This window comes from Poecilia reticulata, chromosome 6 (genome assembly GCF_904066995.2).
Source record: "Poecilia reticulata chromosome 6, P_reticulata-male-v2, whole genome shotgun sequence".
NCBI classification, from domain to species: domain Eukaryota; kingdom Metazoa; phylum Chordata; class Actinopteri; order Cyprinodontiformes; family Poeciliidae; genus Poecilia; species Poecilia reticulata.
In genome coordinates this window covers 30,857,312-30,877,871 of record NC_088835.1, presented here as the reverse complement: position 1 = coordinate 30,877,871, position 20,560 = coordinate 30,857,312, and the positions used below count along the sequence as shown (strand labels likewise).

Sequence of the window (20,560 nt, the reverse complement as noted above, 5' to 3'; positions counted from 1 at the left end):
TCTCATCCTGTCCATCTCATTTTTAAAGTACCCAAAAGGAAATCAAATATTGTTGTAACTCATATCCTCTGTAGCAGTCAGTCTCACGATAAATCTAAAATAAACCCTCTGACTGAGGACTGTTATTGTAGGACAAACAGGCATTCTTACAGCTCTGTATCATTAGCATTAGCATGTTGATAGTAATAGCATTTCCTGTTGTTGGCTATCTCTGCTAATCTGCCTCATTTGCTTTTGCTGCTCCTCTTTAAATCTCTGCCTGATAGACCCTGGAGTCAGCCATACTTCCTCCTTCTTTTCAAGGTGGCTCAGCTTTATCTTTAATGAAGAGGGACTTTGACTAGGTCATTCTGTTTAGAGTTGTTGTCCTGCTGGAGGGTGAATCTCCATTATTGGCTCACATCTTCTGAAAATTACCCAGGTAAACATGAATGTATGCCACACCTTCCAGATTTTTTTTTTTCAAGAAGATTTTGACAGCAGTGCATTATTTTCTTTAAAATCTTAGAGTAGAAGGCTTAACTAGCCTTCTATTTGAAGGAACATGTAATGTTGGTCTGACTCGTAAAATCCTTTTAAAAACCATCGTACTTTGTGCCACAACATTACGGATGTGGAAAAGTTTAAGAATTGTAACTTTTTTAAGGTCCTACACACTCAAAGGTGAATTTGTGTCTAATAATCAAATTTGTATACCCATAGATTTAATTTTTTAGATTAACAGAGTGTATTGTTTTTTTTTACTCCAGTTTTTGTGTAATTCTCTTCCAGCTGATACGTCCGGGGCAATATGTGGTCATAACTGAAAAAATAAAGTACTGAAAAGCATAACGTGTTCATTTCTCTCTGCTGCTCGGCCAGTCGATAGCACATCTCTGTTTAGTTTCTCCTGCAGCAGAACCACCTCAGAAAAAACAACCACAGCTCCTTTAATATGACTGACGTAAAAAATACAGTAGCCTTTTCAACTAGATATAGTTCTGACATAAAAAACATTATGTATTTTTTAGAGTTGTCAATCACTGCTGCGTCTTAAAGAAGGAAAACATCCAAACAGACACCTAAACTCTGGGAAACAAGTCAGGGGGCAACACTTAAGAAAAGCCTGTCATCTCTGCAGCTCAAACAGAGACACGACTTCAGTCATATTCCCCACTGCGTTGAGGCTTTTGTTGCTGGTAAACCTTGTTTATGCTCTCATTACCTGATGTGAACTGTTCCCAGAAAATAGGGAATGTCTGCGAAGAAGCTCTGAATCCTCCACAATAACCTTTAATAAAACCTAGATGTGCTGCAGTTTGAGTCTGACCAGAACAAAGTGTTCAGTCACACCGTTAAATCCTGAACAGCTCATCTTTTTGTCACTCTGAGGCGTCACAACTCATTTTGCCTTGACCGACCTTATAAAAACTATATGCTTAATTATGCGTGTTTCAGGCTGAAGCGCAGAAGGGAAGAGCGGTTCTCTTGCATCTTGCAGGTGGCAGTTTAACTTCCAGCTTCCTGTAGCCGTATGATGAGGCAAGCGACCGGACCTCACCGATCTGTAAATCAGTGTGTGACGTGACTGGAATTGTAAAAGCACCTCTACCTCCAGAACCCCCAGGGGCCTGGTGTCCAGGGGAATCTCTCCCACATGCTTTACTGCGTTCCCTGGTTGAACAGGCCTGAATCAAATGATGGGTCGTGTGCAGATCTCTGCAGACACTCAAGCCCTGGGGCTGGATCTGAAACTCCAGTCCTCCAGCGCTGCAGTCAGGCATCTTCAGGATGCAACACACCTGAGTCAAAAGGCTGAAGTTACACTTCAGCCTTTTGACTCAGGTCTGGTCATTAGCCGTTTATCTGATCCAGGTGTGTCGGAGCAGAATTTCATCCAGATGCCACAGAACAGTGGAACAGTAACCCGTCCGTCATCTTCTGTTGACATAGGCAGCAGATAAGCAGAGAAACCCAAACTTCCCTCATTTCCTTCCAATTGTCATTCAAATTTTGATCAAGCTTTAAAAATGTTGCAAAAAAGAACTGGTTTGGAGTGAATAAGAGGCTAAGCAAAGTGTCATTTTATTAGATGTTGATGTTACATGGCTGTAATAAACAGAAAGTCAATGTTGCAAAGTAGCAGGAACATCTGAGATAAATGGAAACAGTCCTTCCCTCCAAGCTGGAGGTTTTTACTATGTCAAAAGTGGCTGCACAGTGGCGCAGTTGGTAGAGCTGTTGCCTTGCAGCAAGAAGGCTCTGGGTTCGATTCGAGTCTTTCTGCATGGAGTCTCCATGTTCTCCCTGTCCTTGGTGGGTTTTCTCCAGGTACTCCGGTTTCCTCCCACAGTATAAAACATGACTGTCAGGATAATTGGCCTCTCCAAATTGCCCCTAGGTGTGAGTGAGTGTGTGTGTGTGCATGGTTGTGTGTCTCTGTGTTGCCCTGCGACAGACTGGCGACCTGTCCAGGGTGTACCCCACCTCTCGCCCGGAACGTTAGCTGGAGAGGCACCAGCAACCCTCCTGACCCCACTGAGGGACAAGGGTGTAAGAAAATGGATGGATGGACTATGTCAAAAGTTATTTAGCAAAGATGTTTAACTTTGTTTTGGAAAACCTAAAATCACCTCAACTGAGTGTAAACTCCAAGCAGGTAGCAAAATTTTAGTAAAATATCCACCTGCCTGCTCAGACTGGAGCCTGTTTAACAGAAACACACTCAGACCACCATCATTTAATAGCAGTGAAGTTAACAGGCGCTTCACTCTGAACACTCACCTCTCTGCAGTGCTTTTATTTGGTCATAGTCTTCAGGGTTAAGTGTTTTCATCCCCCCACCTTCCATCAAGCATTGTTGAAATTGCTCCACAGGAGTCCCAGTTCCCTTTAGGTTCTAATCTCTTTAGATTCCCATGCATTTGGTTAAAAAGCTGCGAGAATTACTCAGCTCCAGGGAGAATATTTCTGCAATCTCCTCCCAGCCGACCTCCATTCCTCTAAGCCCTGGCTTTGTGGACTGTTCTGCTGCTTCTGCACAGATTTTCTATGTTTTCTGAACTCTTCTGTCTGTCCACTGTTTCTGTTCTAGTAACATCTACTTTGTCTCTTTCTGTATTTTCTCCTCTCAGCCGTCTTGCAGCAGAGTAAAGTCCTGTCACTCTGTGGGGACAGACGTGTCCATGTGGATCTGCTCTTCAGGCTTCCTGATAAAACCCAGTTCCATGTTCAGAGACACACTGAACTCAGTGACTGAGTTTTATTTTCTGAGTGCTCAGAGGTCGACAACATCAAAGTCTCAGCTTCTCATCTAATAAAACATCTCTATAGCTTAGTCTCACATTTTAAACAATCTGAAAATCCCCGTCTTTAATTGCTTAATTCATCTTTTGGCAACAAATGACAGACTGTCGTTTGAGGAAGGTGACATTATGTAGAATATGGAAAATGGAAAAACTCGAAGCAAGGCGGTGAATCTGTGAGCCTGTTTCTCCTCTAAACATCCTGGAAACCATCTCAGATTTTACCCGTCATCATGAACTCTGGTAGAAATCTGTTTCCATGCCTGAAGAAGAAAATGCTGCTGAGATGATTTGGAGGAGAAGAACGCCGTCACACATCTGTACTCAGGTTTCCAGCAAATTCAGAAGGATCTGAATGTTTCAGATCCTGTTTTCATCCCAAAAATAGAAAGAAAACAAGTAGAACCCATTTTCTTTAAATGATGGTAATATGGTGCATAGAGCAGCAACAAGCTGCTGCCTGGTCTGTATCATTTTTGAATACTCTGTTCGTTATTCATGGTAAAGCACTTTGAAGCAGACTCTCATTGAACTGGCTCCATGATCTATTAGCTGCTAACAAAGTGAGTCCATTACTCAGATTAACTGGAGGAGTTCCTCTAGTGTTGGACAGATTAACAAGCTAAACTGGTTTTCTTGTTTTCCTGACAGATAACAGATTCATCCGTGTATTCATGGCTTTGTCACCTTTGGACGATTCAGGGCGTTTTCTGTGTTTTATTTTCTTTCAATCATTTCACTTTTTGTGATCTTACATATTTTTCAAACATGTTCAAATGTTCTGATACACAGTCAGTTCTGTGAAATCCCAGAACTAACAATCAGACGTCCAGAGACCCTGGTTTTCTTTGAGCTGCTCTGATTGGTGATCAGCAGGTACAATAATGAAAAACATGTAACTTCTGTCTGAATTTCAATGGGATATGACAGGGTTGTTGTAATTTGACATGCTGCACCGTGCATGGAGGTGGAAATGGGAAAAGAGATGAGAGCAGAAGAAGGTCACCTTAATCCTGTTTGGTTTGCTTTAAATGGACCAGAGTTTGTTTCCTTGGATCGTCCGCTTTGCTTGGGCGGCTTTGAAAGAACTCAAGACGGAACATAAACTGAGAGGAAACTGAAGAAAAGACACAACGAATTGACTTACTGTGGAAAATAAAAACCCTCTCCATACCTGAGCCAGGGTCAGTGAATCCGTCAATTAAGTGTGAATTTTTTTAGCATCCTCCACCAAACTGAACCAAATGTCCAGATTATCCCAGCGTGAAGTAAAAGCACAAACCATGTGACCTTTCAGTAAAGTCCATTTCTCCCAATCAACTGCTGTTACATGTGCAGCACAAATAAATACTGTTATCTTTTAAACTTGTCTTTATATTTTTTAATTATGAAATTTAAACGTAGTCGATATTTGGTTAAATGCCCCAGAAATCTGGACAGCAGAGCCAAGTAGTGACTGATGGCTACACAGTCATTAGCTAGTTAATAGCTGTAAGTTTTGCAATAGTTTTTAAAACATAACAGTTTAAAAACCAGTACTACTTTATTTTTCTTACAGGTAAAAAGTCTTTTTGCCCATTTCTCCTCATCACAATTATTCCTATTTATCTTATTGTTAGAAAGTTGGTTGTTTGGGAAGTCAGGTGGAAACTAAAGGAGAAATGTTTATTACTGTTCTGAAGGTAATGAGTTTTTTAAAGTATAACAGATTAAAGCAGAATCTTTATCTTCCAATGAACTGCTGCTCTGTAAATAAGGCTGTAATATTCACACTTCAATCTGATTCCAATCTTTACACCTCTAAAAAAATCCAATTTGTTCGCTTCCATTAGTGGCACAACATCTGATAGTTTTCAGAGCGTCTGCAGTCTGAGTGGTCATGTTGCATTTTATCCGACTTTTACTTCATCCAGCTACAAATCCAAACAAACTTCTCTACGGAAGTCGCTCCATTCAGCTGTACTTAGTTTTTTATTAACTGTTATGATCTTGTGACGGCGTCTGTTATTACTCCTGTTAGCAGATTGTTGCTGAGTAATGTCTACGTTCTTCTACTGTGCATTACGGGACATAAACCTTGGAAGTCTGATTGTGGTCACATTTCAGACCTGATGTGTGAGTGAGTTCAGCCTATTGGAGATAATATTCAGTGAGTATTTGGGCCATTCCTTTTATATCTCGACATTGAGACAGGATGTGGTGGAGAAGAGCAGATGTTGCGTCATCAACCATAATTCATGCGTCCTAAAGGGAGTTTTTCCCTCTCTAATGGTAAAACAAGCAGGCCTGCTGAGCTGCTCTCTGTCAGCAGGATATTCCTGGATTTACTTTTCGGAGGCTGGGTTAAAGCTTTTCTTCTCTGCCTTCAGGCAGGGTCGGCACCGCTCAGCTGAAAGGAGACCATATGAACACCAACAATGGCTGCTGCTTCGCCAGGTTCTGCTTCCGTACAGCGTCTTGCAATGAAAGTCAGTGAGAGTTAATATGCTGTTAACTAATGACTGGAGGGACGCTGGGGGAGGAAATGACGGCCTGCATGTCAGGAGGAATGTTGTAGATTTGAAGCTAATTTAACAGTTTATTCCTAATCCAGGTTGCTGTCAGGTTTTCTCTTTTCTCCATGTCTGGACTTCAGCTCAGCGTGTTGCTGGGATTTTTAGTGCATGCAGCTAATCAGTGCAGATGCAGATTTCTGTGCCCATGTTTCAGAAAAAGTAGCTTTTCTGAAAGTTTATTAGTGCAAATGATTCTCTGTGGTTATATAGGTGCAGGAATATCATCCATAAATTGATGCATTTTCATAATTCAGTTCAAAAGGTGAAACATAGGTAATGTAGATGTGTTGATCTCAAATTGAGGATGCACCGATTCACTTTTTTTACATCTGATACCGATATCTGTGGTTTAGTATCGTCCAATAGACTCTGATACTGATTTAAAACATTTCTTTTTTTTTAAACGCAGACATAAATGTATTTAATTACACATTTATATGTTTACTCTGCACCAACACAGCTCATTTATACACACTAATAGCTTCACCAGCTTGATCAAACCTATAAAAACAACTTTGATTTGTTCAACCATTGTAACTAAGAGTATAACAGCTAATGTAATATTTAATAAAGGAAGTGGAAATGACTCAAAGTGTAATTATTAGGAATTCTACAAATAATGTAAAATAAATAATAAAGCATGACGTCGCTGAGGAAAGGGTAGAATTAGACAGAATAGATCTGCTCTCATTAATTGGACACATTATCTTCGATACCTGTTCTAGAATCTATACAGATAATAATATTGGATTGGTGAATAATTATTGCATATTACAGATAATGATCAATAGACAACCAGAATATTGTAAATAATAGTGTAGAAGGCTGGTGTTTGGACCTACAGGACATTCCTGAAGGAGCTGGTTGTACAACAAATGCAAAATATGACCATGAGGAATATCTCTGAATGACAGGAGAATTTAATAAAAAACAGAATTAAATTAAAGCTGAAATGTTGTTTCTGACAGCAACTCAAAAGGTTTCCCAACGAGGCCATGATGAAACAGAAACTCACAAAACGGGATCAATTTTATGAGATTTCAGAACTTGGGAGCAAACATGAAGGTCCAGAAATGTAAAATCCACCAGTAACAGCAGAACCAGAGAAGTTCTGAGGTGTTTACGGGTAAAATTAGGAGAGCGGGCTTTTCACTCAGGTTAAAGGAAGTCAGCCTTTTTTATTATTTGACAGATCAGACAAAGATATTCATACATAACAATAGTCGTTGGTTTCTTGGACAAGGCAGTGATAAATAAACAGGTCAGTGTTTTTGTGGATATTTTACTCTGACTGAACAAATGAAACTTGTGTTGTTTTACATGTTGACCAGGTATATATACATGTTGATGTATTTAAATGAGCTGTACTGGTGCAGAGTTATCAAATGTGTAATTCAGTACATTTACATGTGTTCGGTCAATTCAGCACTGATTTTCTGTATTGGATCAGTATTGGCCAATACTAAACCTCAGATATTTTAATCTGTAGTGAAAACAGTGGATCAGTTCATCACTATAAATTGTTGATGCATTAAACTTCTTAAAAAAACAACTTAAAGAATTTTGGTGTAATGTGAGACACCGTAGTCGCTTCTGCAGAATCTGCAGGGGGCGTCGGGAATGAAATGACCCGATGCCCCCTGACCCTCCGTCCCCCAGACTAAACTCTGATCATCTCCAGGACAAATATTGTTGCTTTTTCAGCCAAGTGTTTGTTTCGTTTTGCTGATCTCATCTCTGACCCCCGAATCCCCTGATAGAAGGAAAATAGTTGAACATGTATAGTCAAAGGAGCAGAGATGTGCTTAATAAAGACACTGGGAGTGGAGAGGAGGAGCTCCGGTCTTCCTGCAGCCGCTGCATTGGTTCTCCGCTCTGCAGTGGGGAGGGGCCGAGCGAGAGAGGGAGAGAGAGAGAGAGACTCCTGGGGGAGGAGGGCAGAGCTCTTGGTGGATGATAGGGAATGCCCGATAGTCGCGTCTGCCGATAATAGCACATCAGCCAGAGCGCTGCTACTGGGGCAGCAGAGCACAGGCAGCGCGGAGGACTGAGCCGCTGAGCGCACAATGGTTCACCAGGCAGGGAGCGAGAAGGCAGAGCGCATCCGCACATGTACAGGAGAGGAGGACTGAGCCGGAGCAGGGCAGCAGGGAGAGGAGCAGGAGGAGGAGAAAAGTTACCCGGTCAGCAGCTGAGACTCACTCGGGTCTCAGTCCCAGTGGAGCAGCCAAGCACATCAATGAGCAGAGCAGGAGGAGAGTGATATTACAGCAGTAAGAGCTGCAACTTCTCAGAATCCAGCCTGTCACAAGGCAAACAGGAGCCGCTGCACTGCTTACTCCAGGATTATCACAGGAAGGCAGAGGACCCTTGCTGTGAATCTGCCCCCAAAGTGCCTCTGCTGCTCCATCCAACTCACTTCTGCAGGAGACCACAGGAAGGTGGATGTAGTTGGGTGCCTTTGTCTTTTTTAATTTTCTTCTAAACTGTGAAGCAGTGGAGATTTGAAGGGCAAGTAGTTCTGTCTTATCTCTGGGACTATGTTAGACTGTGCATCAGCAGCAGCAGGCGCTCTAGAGCATGGAGAAGTCCAGCAGTGAGGAGTCAGCCATTCACCGTAGTCCGTCAGTTGACAGCCGGGATTCTGATTTTCCTCAAGCCTCCACGTCTGGCCGGCCGTTCGGCGGCCGCGGCTTCACTGCCGGCGCTTTCTACGGCTCCACAGGGCCGCGCAAAAACACACAGCAGGGGCCGGCCGGAGCGGCGGCCGGAGCGGCAGCCGACACCGGCGCCGCGGACAAGACCAACAAGTACAGCTCACCCAAAGGCAGCAAATACGTGGTCTTTTACCTGGACCTATCCTTTGTGTTCCTTCTAGAGTTCAAGAAGTGCAACATGGCGAGAGGCTGCTTGTGCTGCTTGAAGTATCTGATGTTCATCTTCAACCTCATCTTCTGGGTAAGTGGCTCATCATTTTCCTAATGTTTGTCTTGGCATGCTGGCTCGTATCGATCCACTTCATGGGGGGTGGAGGATCTGGATCAGGAGGGAAACCTGAAAACTCAACGTGTGAATGAAATATTAATCTGGGGAAACATTACTGTATGACAAAACGCTGGCTGTCGGGGAAATCACACGTTTCTAATTACATCAGGGTGTTTATGCTTGTTCCATTCTGTGCAAGCTGCTATTCCTGGACGCAGTGACAGAGTCAGTGGCAACACACCAGGTCCTCTTTTGTGTTCTGTGGTGCTGATGGGGGCTGATCTGGGTCACTACTTCAGATGGGATTCAGAGCTAACATATAGCGAAGTTCCTCAGCTGTAGTTTCATGTTATTGAATCTGTTTCTTTTTTTATTGTCAGCTGTAAATACACTCAGATGAAACTGAGAATTGTAATAAAACCCTGAAAGTGTAATGATTACAACGCAGTATCTGATTTTCCTTCTGACTGTTGCGTTTACAGTAATGACTGTAATAAATCTGAGCGCGCCCGGTTTACTCACCCATAGATTCCAGTCAGGATGCGGCAGGCTGAGCCGTGGGCAGCCATGCATGGGCATTTATCATGAAAATGGGCATCCCTTCAGTGATTACAGGATAGATTATAAGGCTTATAGGTTATGAGGGTAAGTCTTTTGTGTGGATGCAGTGAAGTGTGAAGCATTAAAAAACATCCCAACATGAAGGAGTCAATCCAGCCATGCGGCCGTATCGCTGAGCTGGGAGTCCTGGTAACTGGGGCGCAGGGTGGCATGAGCCTGTGGACTGCCCAGTCTGACACACACACACACACACACACGCACACACACACACACACACACACACACGCACACACACACACACACACACACACACACACAAAATGACTGTCAGTATAGATCTTTCCTTTTCACCTGTCTTTAGCTCGTAGCTCATGATAGTTATGTCCATTATTACCATTAATGAAATTTAGAAATTTGCAAAATCAAAAGTTTAAAAGTTTGAACTCATAACACAATAGAACCAAAGTATTCAGCTTAAATTTGAGAATTTGACAATATTTTTTATTATGAGTAGGAAAAAATCTGGAGAAATGTTGTCTGAGATCAGTGACTGGGAGACCTAGTGAACCAGCACCTTACAGAGGGATTACAGAGGTTATTAATCCTTTGGGAGATAAATTGCACTTTAAAACATTGTTAGACTTGTTAAAAATTGTCCTCTTGTTCTACTCTTTGCTTTGTAAGGAGGGTCTGGACTCTCATCTATTGAAAAATCATTGCTTGCTGCAGGAGTTGACAGTTGCTATCAAAATTGCTAACTCAAAGGTAATGCTCCAGTTCAAGTTTTTGGAAATTGCCTGCACTGTAAACAACCATCCCCTACTGTAAAGAGAGACGTGCCGATCTGAACTTGGCAGCTGTTGATGTTAATTCAACATTGGAGGCGTGGCCAACACAGACGGAACGGCTTTGGTCACTTCCTCTACAACCAAAGGCACAGTACAACTCTAAGACATTGCAGAAAATCAACGTCATCATTCACAACTTCTACTGTTTGCTGATTGGCCTGGTCGAAATTCTACCAGAGAAATCGAACTCGGTGGAGGAAATCCCAGACGGAGGACTGAAGGGAGATGAGAATCGAGCTCAGGAAGGGAATGACCAGGCTGTAACAATCTGACAGCACTGTAACAAATATACTGTGGTGCTCCAGTTCTGACCAGCATTATGCCCACAGCCAGCAGCCATCCCATTTCTCCAAATACTTGTCACCAGAAGGTTTTGAATTAAGGAGCCACATTATGACCATAAATCATATTTATCTCCTCCGTCAGAATCACTCATTTTACAAATGATGGTTTATCTGCACTGCAGTTTGTAAGTAGGTTTGCAGTTAGGTGCAACAACAAATATCTGCTTCATTTTCTGCTTCATTTGGCTCAAACAACAACAAAAAATCCTGTCTTGTAAAACATCCCAGCTGCTCTCATGGTCTGGCTGTTGACTCCCTGCTCAACCTGCTGGTCAAACTGTGGCATGATTGGATCTCCCTCACTCTGTCTCATTTTCCTTCAGTCAAAGGTTCCCGTTGTTTCATAATCCTGGATGGTGGAGAAACTGAAAAATCTGATTTCCCTCCATAGCTCACCCACATTCCTCACTGAAGTGATCTTTGAAGCAGAAGTGCACAATATATCCTCTTTCTGTGTTAAGAAGAAACCACTTAACAATCTGAAATATTTCTGTTCAAATTGTGTTCTTTAAGAGCAATAAAAATTCCAATGAATATGAAATATAATCATATTGGGCTCATAAGGAGGACGTCTACTTTTCATATTGTGATCCCGTCCACAGAAGAATCAAGAGTGATGTAAAAATGACTCAGAGGCTCTTCAGTGCTTGAAACGGCGTCAGTGTTTGTTTAAATGGCTGAGAAGGTCATAAAACTCCAGTTTATGATAGATTCTTCATTGCAGATATTGACCTACCATCTTTCTCATCTCAATAGGTTCCAGTCGAGTGCTTTGGTCTCAAGATGGCCACTGTTTGCTTTACAGATGAGATTTTTAGGCTGTTAATTTGATCAATTAAGAGTTATTAGGTGAGTTTCTTTACTGAAAACTTAAATCAAAATCTTCTTACTTTTATCAAATATCTTATTTAAGCTCACAAAGTGTTTGTAAAGTATTTAGAGTCAAGTATCTCATGCTGACAGCATAACTAACATTCAGATGTTTGGTGCAGGGGGACAGCAGAGAGGAAATCTACCTTTTAACAGACAGAAACCTCCAGTAGAGCCCGGCTCAGTAGCTGCCATCTGCCTCGGCCGTCTGGAGGTTAAGAGGACAGGAAAGAGACACAGACAAACACAGATGGTGTTGGCACTGAAAACCTGCCTGGACAAAGAAGAAAGACCAAGTTAGGAGCAACATTAGTGTACGCTGGCATCAGGACGAAAAGGGAATGTAAAGACGCTGTGTAGCCACATAACTGCAGGCACGACTCGATGTGGATTAGCAAAGACAACTTTATCTTTTTCCAGCCATTAAACTGACATTGAGAGATTCACTTTTCCTTAAGAGCCGGTCTCTTGAAATCTGTGGGGAGGCTTTTACTTAAACTCTTTCCAGACTCGGTTTGTGCTTAATGATTTTTAGCACCGCTAATAACAGGCAGGACAGACTTCAGACATCATGGCCGGTGCGTTCCAGTTTTCATTTAGCTTGATGGTCTTCAGAAAGATTCTTATGTTTGTTTACTTTGATCTGGGTGACATGGCTGAAAAATGTGTCTCAATACAAGCGTTTCATATCAGTCGATATTGATAATTATTGATTAATTTTTTGTTGTAAATATGTGAAAAACAGCCAAATTGGTGACATCTTGAGCTGTTCTGCTCATTTTCTCTGTTCTCTCCGTGTCGTTTTTTATTTTTAAGCAGTTATGAGGCACGGAGGCAGAACATGAAGCTGCTGCTGCGCCAGTTACTCAGCAAGTTGTTGCTAGGTAACCAAAGGTGAGTGAGTCGGTGCCACCTGTGCCTAGCTAGCCGTGAGAGATTGAGCGACTAAAGCATTTCCTCTGCCTGCATCCCCCAGAATGCTGTGCAGTTCTGATTCAGAGTTCAGTGAAATTATTGAATATTCTATTGGACGTATTATCTATTGATATTGATCACATGTCTATTGTGATATATATTGTTATTGATTTATTGACCAGGCCTACATTTACTCCAGAAGCGTCCTCTCTGATTGGTTGGTCGTTACACTGATGGCTTTAACCAGCACCAAATAATACGGTGTCTCGCCATCAACACAATTATCTGTAGCTGCTTACGGACTTCTAAAAATTCAAACTTTGGGGTCAGCGTGCGGGTTAGTGGAGCTTTGAGTAATGAGATCACTCCACAGTCGGGGGTCATGATAGGTCGCCTCGGACGAAGGGAGGAGGAGGAGGTATGTTGTATCTTGACACTCCTGGGACCGCGCTGTTCTACCTTCGGCACTTCAGAAATCACAAGGTGATTGAAGCTGGTAGAGCTGTTCCTCTTAGCGTTCTGTCGTCTCATGTGGAGGTCGGAGACGGACGAGGGAACGATCCACAGCGGTAACCAGACACTGACGGTGCACACGTGGACAAGCACGCTCGCCGGGCACACAGCATGTTTACCACCCACACATCTACAGTTGCTTACGCTAATAACCTAGAGGTAAACAGTAGCAAGCACTCGAGGCATTGCTGTACATGTGCTGATCTTCAGCCCCAGCAGCAGTTGTCCGTGACCATCTGGCTCCTCTTTCTTATGAGGGATTAGGAGAGTCTGAGCTGCAGGGGGTAGTTTGGGCCAGATTAGAGCGCTACTTGGATGTGCGGCTGGGGATTGAGAGCACGACTCCTTAGGACAGCTCAATGCTAAAGCCTACATCATCAAAGCAAAATGCCTTTGTAGTGTGACAAATAATGTGGTTGAGTGGGGACGAAGACCTGCTGTGCGTGTGTTAATAGTGTCTGTTGGAGCCGCCTGATAGGGCCATTGATGTTCAGTCCTGCTGCTGTTAGCCTTGGGAGCATCTCAGCGCTGGTGTTCTTGCTGGGAGCAAGGATTTCATTTTCCTATTGTGTAGTGCTTTCTCAGTACAGCTTTCATTCTGAGCTCCCCGATTCAGAGTTCAGTTTACTGTGAAATAACAATGTTTTTACAAGTATTTATCTTTTGCTTTGGCTTTTTTAAAAATTAAAGAGGGCTTAAAAACTGTGCTTAAAAATGTTGCTACCGAGTGTCTCATAAAATCACCCAGAAACTCTTTTTCTTTGTTGGAGATTAGTTGTGCAGCAGGCTAATGGCTCTGCCCCAGCTGTGCCATTATCCTGCCATATCAGAAGCTCACTTGATATTCATATTTAAAAGGAAAGTGTCGGTTCAGCAATCTTGTCCTAGTAATACAAGAGGGGTACAATCAAAGCATCTCCTTTGTTGCAGCAGGAAAAAGCAGATGTGTTTAGCATTCATGAATTCCTGTGCTTACTTAAGGGATTGCTGCAGGATTTAGTCCAAGGCTCTCACAATTTATTTTTCCTATCGATTCAAACACTGAATTTGACTCTAAAATGTCAAATGCATGTGTGCTTTGATGTGACAGAGGGATATTCACAGAATTAAGGTGGTTTTAGTGAGGTTGGGGTGAGTGTGTGAAGGTCTGTGTGTGGTTTTGTGAAAGTCCATGAAAGTTTCACGCAGGCTGCTCCTCTGCTTCCCTGTCAGGCTGGAACACCCCCGGGTTTCAGGCTGAAGCAATTTGGTTGTTTTTCACTCTCCGCAAACATTTCAGTCAACTTTAATGGCTCACTGGTGTGTTCTGGGTGCAAAAGGTTTTTTTCTTGGGTTTTTTAAGAAACAACAACACCTGAGCTGAATCACTCACTGCCAGGTGAAACTTGATACAGGTAAATCAGTGCAGTCAGAATCATGATGAAAGTAGCTCCAGCTAAAGAGCTTTTAGCAGATATGCAGTCAGTTTGAATCAATAACTGTCGACTCAGCTTCACTTCTGCTGGATAAGTTAAACTATGACAAAGCTGTAGATCTCATGAGTGACTGATTCATATTTATTATTACACATATTTTGAATGTAAATGATAAATCAAATTCATTTTATTTCTGAAAACTGGATCATTACACAACACTGACGATGCACTGACTGCAGTTTTCTAGTTGGCTACCAATCTTTCAAAGACCTGACCTGTCGATTACAATTTTGGCTGATATCCATTTTTGGATGTATAATTTATCTACAGTAGAGTATCAGCAGCTGGTCTGGGCTCTTTTGGATGAATTCCTGCATCAATGCATTTCAGCCTGTGGTTCTACTCAGGCAATTCAAGCCCTAATATTTATTCTGGTCCTTAACATTTCCAGTAGCTGTTTCCTAAAACATCATCATGATTGTTGGTATTATAATAAAATGTTGTAATTAGTTTTCCTTCTGAATTGCTGAGCTATGATTCCGAGTGTCTGACCAGCTTGACAAATATTTCCATATGCCTCCTTTTGTCCACTGGATCATGTGGGAGATTCTCTTAATTTACATGTCTTCTCTCCGGCTGCTTCGATCTGCAGCCCGTGTTGTGCAGCGCCTCTGAGCTCATTAGCTCTTGCCGCAGATCAGTTGGTGTTTGGAGACGCCGTGGTTCACGCTTGGGGATCGAGGTAATAGAGCAGGAGAATTGACGGTGCATTTTACGCTCAGATGCCTCTGGTAGGTGGTGCTTTTTGCAGGGGAATTAGGATTTTCAACGCTGCTCTGATTACAGTGTGAACATGCTCAGCTTCAGAGCAGTTGGATACTGTTTGATTTCCAGACTCGCGCTCAACAAAAGGTGAAGAAATACAAAGTTTCAAAGCTGTGATTTAATCATTTTCTGCTGTGGTGGAGTGATTGAGTAATGTAATTAAAAACATTGCAGTCATCATTCTCACTGTTTTTTTGCAAACAAATATCATACACTGCAACTTTATGCTGTTTGAGCATTACTCCAAAATCAATCTGCTGCCTGTTAAATCTTATCTGCAGGCTTACATGAGTAAAATTTCAGTCTGAAGTTGTTGGTATGGGAGATTGTTAGAGGACAATTTTTAGTTAAATTTAGTTGAATTAAATGTGCTAATGAACAATACTCATTTAAAATTATCAAACAGTTTTTAGCTTTTTAGCTCTGCCCCATTTCTATGGTTTCCAGTCCACTTTAATGCATATCAGGGTATATTTGGAGCTTTAACTGTTTTAGAGGAAGTCTCAAGTGTTTTAGCTCATTTTGGGCGGATATGGTCCTTAACCCTGTAAATACCGGGGCTCAACTGTATTACGTTTAATTAAACTAAACTGGTACAAAGGAATATCAGTAAAGGATCATTTAGATCTGTGGTAAAACTGTAAAAACAATCAGGAAAGCCTCCTTCAGCTTAACTCAGCAACCTCTACCACAGAATCCAATATGGCTGCTCGACGCTGAAGACACAGAGGCAGCTGCAGGGTTTTTATGGTTTGTTTGCACTTCTGGCAGTTTGTGTCTCATTAAGTTCGAGTGTTTAACTGGATAAAATTCTGAGGCCTGTGTTGTTGCTGTTAGCTTGTGGTGCTACTAGGCTACTAATTAGAAATGCAAACACTCTCATGCATGTAACTAGAACATGGTTCAGGTTGGTTTGGTGCTATTTTCTCATCCAGTTTCTGACTGTAGATGTAAATGAATTGCAGCAGTTTTTCTTGGTTCAGTGTCATCACTTCTGTTAACAAATTCTCATCTTCCTTTGCTTGTTAGCTCCACAGTGCAATCTGTTGTATTTGAGAAGCAATGCTTTTGAACATTTCATAAGTGAGAGGCTTTATTAAATGTTGATGGCTATGAAGACAAAACATGTTAACAAAAACAAACAATTTCTTCCTGCGTCTTGGGTAAAAATGCTGTTATATTTTATAATGAAATTCAGTTTGGTGGAAAGAGGCTGGATTCTTAATGCAGTGTGGAATTGAGGATATTTGGCTTAGCAGCAGCGCAGAAACACTGAGCTTCATTATCAGAGCGCAGGCTGCTGCCATTCTGAAACAGACATATCTATTATATATGTTATCGTGTTTTCTTAGCCTTTTCTGCAGAAAAAAATCCGCTTTGTGTTTTCATGTCCGGCTCAGAAAACAGTTGATCCAGGACATTGGAGCAGATCAGTTTGCAATCAGGAGAGCGTTGTTGGAAATGAAAATAATTTTCAGCTTCTTTCTGCCGCAGTGACTGTAAACTAGTGTGGTGTCTGTGATCACCCTTCTCTGCTTCAGGAACACTGGTTAAGGCATCCGTGCAAAGTGTTAATGTAAATGCTCCAGCAGCTCGCTGGAACAACAAGTCAGCATCTTTTCCATCAGCTGAAGGCAAATTACAATGAAGCCAGTGTTTCCCAGTTGTTCCTCATCTCAAATCTCATTACGCCGGCTGGAAGAATGATTTTGTTCATTTTCTGAGGATAAAATTAAACATGTCTTCAAAGGGAGAGGGGAAATGTGTGTATGCTCATGTGTACACATATTTACATATGCTGTATAAAACAAAGTGTAATCTATTTTTACTCTTGACATTAAATCAGAAGAAGCCTTTCTGTTCTGTTTTCGGTCAGATAGGACGAGCAGAATTGTTTCTATTTCCAAAATGACTAGATGGACGGCATCATAAACTTCTGATTTAGGCGTAGATCTCAACCTCAGTTAACATCAGCATGGAAACGTTCAGCCATTATAGCATTTTGGTTCTGTGTCCCTCAAACTTGACCCGCTTCAACCAGCTAGAAGGGAGAAATTTCAGAAAATTATTGTGAAAAGCTTCTGGGAGGAAATCCAAGTCATAAATACTGAGAAGATGTTTAAACCTCTGAAACTGAACAGAGATAAAAAATAAAAAAAAGCTTTTGTTCCATAACTCATTATTCTGGCATTTAGGGTATTAAATTTAGCTATTATCTAGCTTACAAAACTAGATATATTTGCCTTTGTAAAATAATCATTTTTGCCAAAAGTGTTTTTTTTTCTTTCAAAAAAACAAAAACACTTTTGGCAAAAAAATAAGCTTAGGCCATTATTTTATTATTTTAGGAAGGTGAAGATATTATGAGCTAAAAAAGCCTTTAATTTCCCTTTGGATCAATAAAGTTCTGAATTGAATTTAAAATTAGTCTGACCTTAAACAGGAAAACTTTATTGAGAAAAATATAATCTCTCTTTTTATTTGTATATTTCTAAATATGCTGATTCCAATTTGCAGTATGAAGCATTTGTACGATTTAAAGCAGCAGTAAAGACATTCTATTTTGGCTGACTCCAATTCTTATTTAACTGCTTAAAGTCCATTAGAGACGATCTTTAGTGCTCTGGTTCTTCACCTAAATGCTCCTGGAATCATAAGCTGTAGGCTGAGGAATGTCAATAACTGACTGCAGGAGCAATTTTCCCAGGGCTGCTACTTTAGTTGATTCAGTAGGGCCTACTTCTTCTCCCACCATAAAGCCACTCAAGCATCCCACACGGCATCCGGCTGCTTCTCCTCATCTCTAAACGATCTCTAAAGAGCCGGGGATGATCAGGAACCGTGTGCGACAGCAGAGATGCAGACAAACAGATGGAACAGAGGAAAACAGAGAAACAAACTCTGAACAGATTGACTTTGAATATGTATATTTTAACATGCCATTTTGAATTTGGGTCAGGGACTCAGGCATTCACTCTCTGAATCATAATGAGCTCAGGACACGGCTCCAGCAGGAAGCCCTATGCTGCACGTTGTTAGCGATGACAAATGGACGCCGTGCTTTTGCCCTAAACTTTACTGCATGCATTGATTTATCAAGCCGAACCGTCACAGATTACAGCCGCATCATGAAGTCAGCATATTGCAGCTTTCCGAGTGGAGGATTGTCTTAAAAAGCTTCATTGTTATTTTTTTAATGGAGCAGCCTCTTTTGCAGTATATGGTGCAGGAATTCAAAGCGTCAGCAGATGCATTGAGCTGTTTGTTGTGTTCTGAAGCAGATGGCTTTTTTTGTGTGTGTTTTCCAAGTGAAACCCAGATCTTCATTAAGTCGAGTTGTTGCAGCGCTCTCGTTACGTCTGATCCAATCTGAGCCTGAGTCTTATTTGATGTGCATGAGGTGTGCTCACCACTGGCTCCCATATTCTCCCTGAAGAGGGAGATGCAGTCAGTAGTCAGGCTCCTTCACTGCTGCGATCCACAGATAACTGACTGACAGGCGGTGGAACAGTAATAGACATTATTTCTTGTGTATAGCAGCTGAACCTTTTTGGCTTTGCAGCATCTTATCAAACAACCAAGGCAATTAGTTCTTACTATTTATTTAACATTCATTTTCAATTACAAGTTGTATTTCATGACGTTAAAGAATTTATTTTCTGTATCTGCTTGTTTTTTTGTTTTGTTTTTTTCTAGGGCGTTATGCGTCCTGAAATAGAAATTAGCCCAATAGCCTGAAGTGTTGTGTTAAAAGAAAAACAAGGAAATCCAGCCTCCAGTATCTGGGACACAGAGGGATGTCTCTGATCACGGTGTTAGAAACCATCTGACAGCTGTAATCCAGATCATTCTGGTAGAGTTGTCAAAAATTGTACAAACGTATTCTCATATCTGGAATTTTTTCACATTCTGTTGCAGAAAGCCAACAAACTTTAGTGTATGTTGTTGAGTCTGTGATGGATCAACACAAAGGGGTGCACAATTAGGCAGTGGGTGAAAAATAACAGGTCTTCAGAATATTCTACAAACCTAAAAGTGTAAGTAAATATGCAGTCAGTCGCCTCAGAAAATGTTTAAGATTTGCTATGTAGAGGGATGACAACAAGCTGTTATAAGGAATGAAAACACTAAGTATAAAAATAAAAATCTCAACATTATTTTTCCTTTCTCTATTCTTAAGTTCTTATTGTATTAAGTTCTTTAGTGTTATTTCAGTTATTTTGTGCGATTCCACATACTACCGCTGGGGGCGCTGTCTATGGTGGCACAGAGAAGGTTAGGCACACAGAAGAAGAAGAAACATTCCTGTCAGATGCAGATAAAAATCTATTTTAATGCATATATGTTGGTATCATTTAAATGTTGCAGAGTTTATTGAATTGAGAGTGAACTAGAGAGTTACGTTATGCAGCCTCTGATTAGTATTGCATAGAAAACGACATATTTCTGGAGACTAATTAATGCTAATTAGACGACGGATTGTACGTCTGTTGCTTTAGCTGAGAAGCAGCTAAAGAACTGAATTCACCTTGAATTTACTGTATTTTGCACTTTTTGTCTCACACACAAGAGACATTTTAATTGTAGATTGGACATTTCTGTAAAGAAGCGTTACAACGTTTTCAGTTTTGTAGTCTGTTAAAACAATGGATACAATCAAAAGCTTAAATATTAGAATGTTTTATTTAGAGTAAAATTTGAAAGATCTATTAAAGAACTAGCAGTAATCAGCTAGCCGCCATGCTAACAGGAAGTTTTCATTCAGTAACTCTGGATTGTTTATTGTAATGGATCCTGTTTTTGCCTTTGAATGTTAAGTTTTATACTTGAATTTTTTTGGCAATGTTGAGAGGTTTTATTTTGGCTCTTTGCATTATTTAGCCATTTCAGAGCCTTTATATGTTATCAGTCTGTTAAAGATAGTATTACCGATAGCAGGACAATTTGCACAATGCCTGTTTTGTTTAGTTCTTGGAAAAGGTTATTAAAAACAAGTTTTTGTCTAAATTAAGGTGAATTCATGGTTCCTTTTCCCACATAATGTAACCGGTAGTGCTTATGATAAAAAAAATATAATAATAATAATTATGTGATCGGTATTGGCATCGGCAGGAAAAAACCTGATCGGCACATCTCTAGTTTAAATAGATATATGTTATGTCTGTGTGTGATGTGCTGAAACTGATGGCTATGTTGCAGCTACTCAGTGATACTTGAGGTGTTAATCTGTGTAAATGTGTTTTAAGGCTCTTCATGTTGAGCAGTTTTTAGGTTGGTCATGTGATTTGCATAAATTCCCATCTCCTAAATGTGATTTATTTAAATAATGTGGCAAGCACAAAGGATTTGCCCTGAAAAACACATTGATTAACCTTTGCCCCGTCCGGTTCATTTTATATGCATTAGCTGCTAGCATGCGAGCACACCATCTTAAAATCAAGTTAA

At 41.0% G+C, this 20,560-nt stretch overlaps 1 protein-coding gene across 3 annotated transcripts in view; it reads left to right on the top strand.

Moving 5' to 3' along the window:
- tspan9a (tetraspanin 9a) overlaps positions 1-20,560 on the top strand; it is a 220,932-nt gene that overhangs the window by 113,363 nt on the left and 87,009 nt on the right. For 2 of the 3 annotated variants that reach the window (XM_081608386.1, XM_081608387.1), the window contains one exon: positions 8,718-8,797. In XM_081608386.1, coding sequence (XP_081464512.1) covers positions 8,735-8,797 — 63 coding nt within the window. In that variant the 5' untranslated portion in view covers positions 8,718-8,734. Of the gene's footprint in view, positions 1-7,771; positions 8,798-20,560 lie in introns of those variants that run through there. The other variant, XM_008436527.3, reaches the window with a different exon arrangement.